Here is a 1,378-nt window from a genome sequence, read left to right as displayed (position 1 = left end):
CCTTCCTCGATCCTGCTTCTTGTTGTTGTCTTCAGCACACCCGCCCCCGGTTTCTTCAACGACGATGACGTCCTCGACTTTATGGTTCATTGGAGCTGGGGTGCCTGGCCGTTCTACAACACCACAGACGTAAGTGGCCAGTCTTGTCTAGCACTATCCGTACGCCCTGGGGTCATTTTGTACCCCTGGGTTGTATTCTTCACATTTTAGAATACTTCTAGTACGAAGATCTCTTTGGAACTTTCAGTATTTTTCAAAAACTTATTTTGACAGACTGCTATACAAAACGTACGGATCGGATTAACGAGTAAATTTTCTCTTTGGAAAGTGGTGGCACAGATTTCCCCACATGGTATGGATACGATAGTAAAACATGACGTACGGATATGACTAGATTGGAGTTTTGACTCTTTGTTTGTTTGTTTGCTTGTTTGAGTAAAATAAAAGATATCGACATAAATTAAATACGTTCGTCATTAGCGTATTGAGAACTCATATCTTTGTCTTCAAGATGAAGGCCCAAATATGGCTCAACAGATGACTGCAATACTGTGAGTAAGTAAGTAAGGGAGCAAGTGTATATAATGTTTAACGCCGGTTTTTTCACTGTCAGTTATTTAAGAGGTGTTGGACTTCCGAACTGAAAATCCGACGTAAGACCTAGCCAAGGGGGTTAAAAGCCTTAACAAATCTGCAAAGCAACCCGAACTCAAAACGCAATGGGTGGATGACGGCTGCTCTGGTGTGGTTTGCTTCTTCTTTCCTATGAAACATCTATCTTCCTTATCTCCCCTTCTTCTTTTTATATTTGTTACTCTCTTGTAACGCCTCTAATCTTCTGGCGCTTATACCACCTTATGCAGTTGCAAGCGCCGTAAAACCTCTACTAAAACTAAACAAAACGCAATGTTGGGGATTCGAACAAGTATCGTCTGCTCGAAGTCTAGCATGATTTTAACTGAGGCAAGGGAGCGCACGAACGACAGTGAATATAGGGATAGACACGAGACAATGTGAAACTCTGCAACGCCACTAGCAAAATTATGCAGCCTAGATTTCTAAAGATTGGAGTAGAAAAAGAATTGATCTGGGATCACATTTTGAGAAGTCAGACAATGACATCATCTAGAACACAAGCTCAGTGTCTGTGGTGTAGCGGTTAGGCACTTCGCCGTCGCACGCGGAAAAAATCCTGAGTTCGATTCCAGTGTGTTGGAAGAATTTTTATCGTGTGTCTCAATCTTTCAGCAGGGATGTTGTACCCCTCTTAACACGGACTTGCACTGACAGAGAGGGTCGGAGCCCATCACCTAAACTATCTAATTTGTATTGACTTTTACTTTCAAATTTAATCTGAAATTAATTCTATTAATTTTTT

The 1,378-nt window shown here is 41.5% G+C and overlaps 1 protein-coding gene across 1 annotated transcript in view; it reads left to right on the top strand.

The window, feature by feature from the left end:
* Window positions 1-1,378, top strand: part of LOC101853255 (protein FAM234A) — a gene marked incomplete at its 5' end in the record, with an annotated part of 14,766 nt that overhangs the window by 2,091 nt on the left and 11,297 nt on the right. The window contains 1 exon segment of the mRNA XM_005105863.2: window positions 36-129. Coding sequence (XP_005105920.2) covers window positions 36-129 — 94 coding nt within the window.

This window comes from Aplysia californica, unplaced genomic scaffold (assembly GCF_000002075.1).
Source record: "Aplysia californica isolate F4 #8 unplaced genomic scaffold, AplCal3.0 scaffold00496, whole genome shotgun sequence".
NCBI lineage: Eukaryota > Metazoa > Mollusca > Gastropoda > Aplysiida > Aplysiidae > Aplysia > Aplysia californica.
The sequence above is the reverse complement of the archived record's forward strand: the minus strand, read 5'-3'. Positions and strand labels throughout refer to the sequence as shown.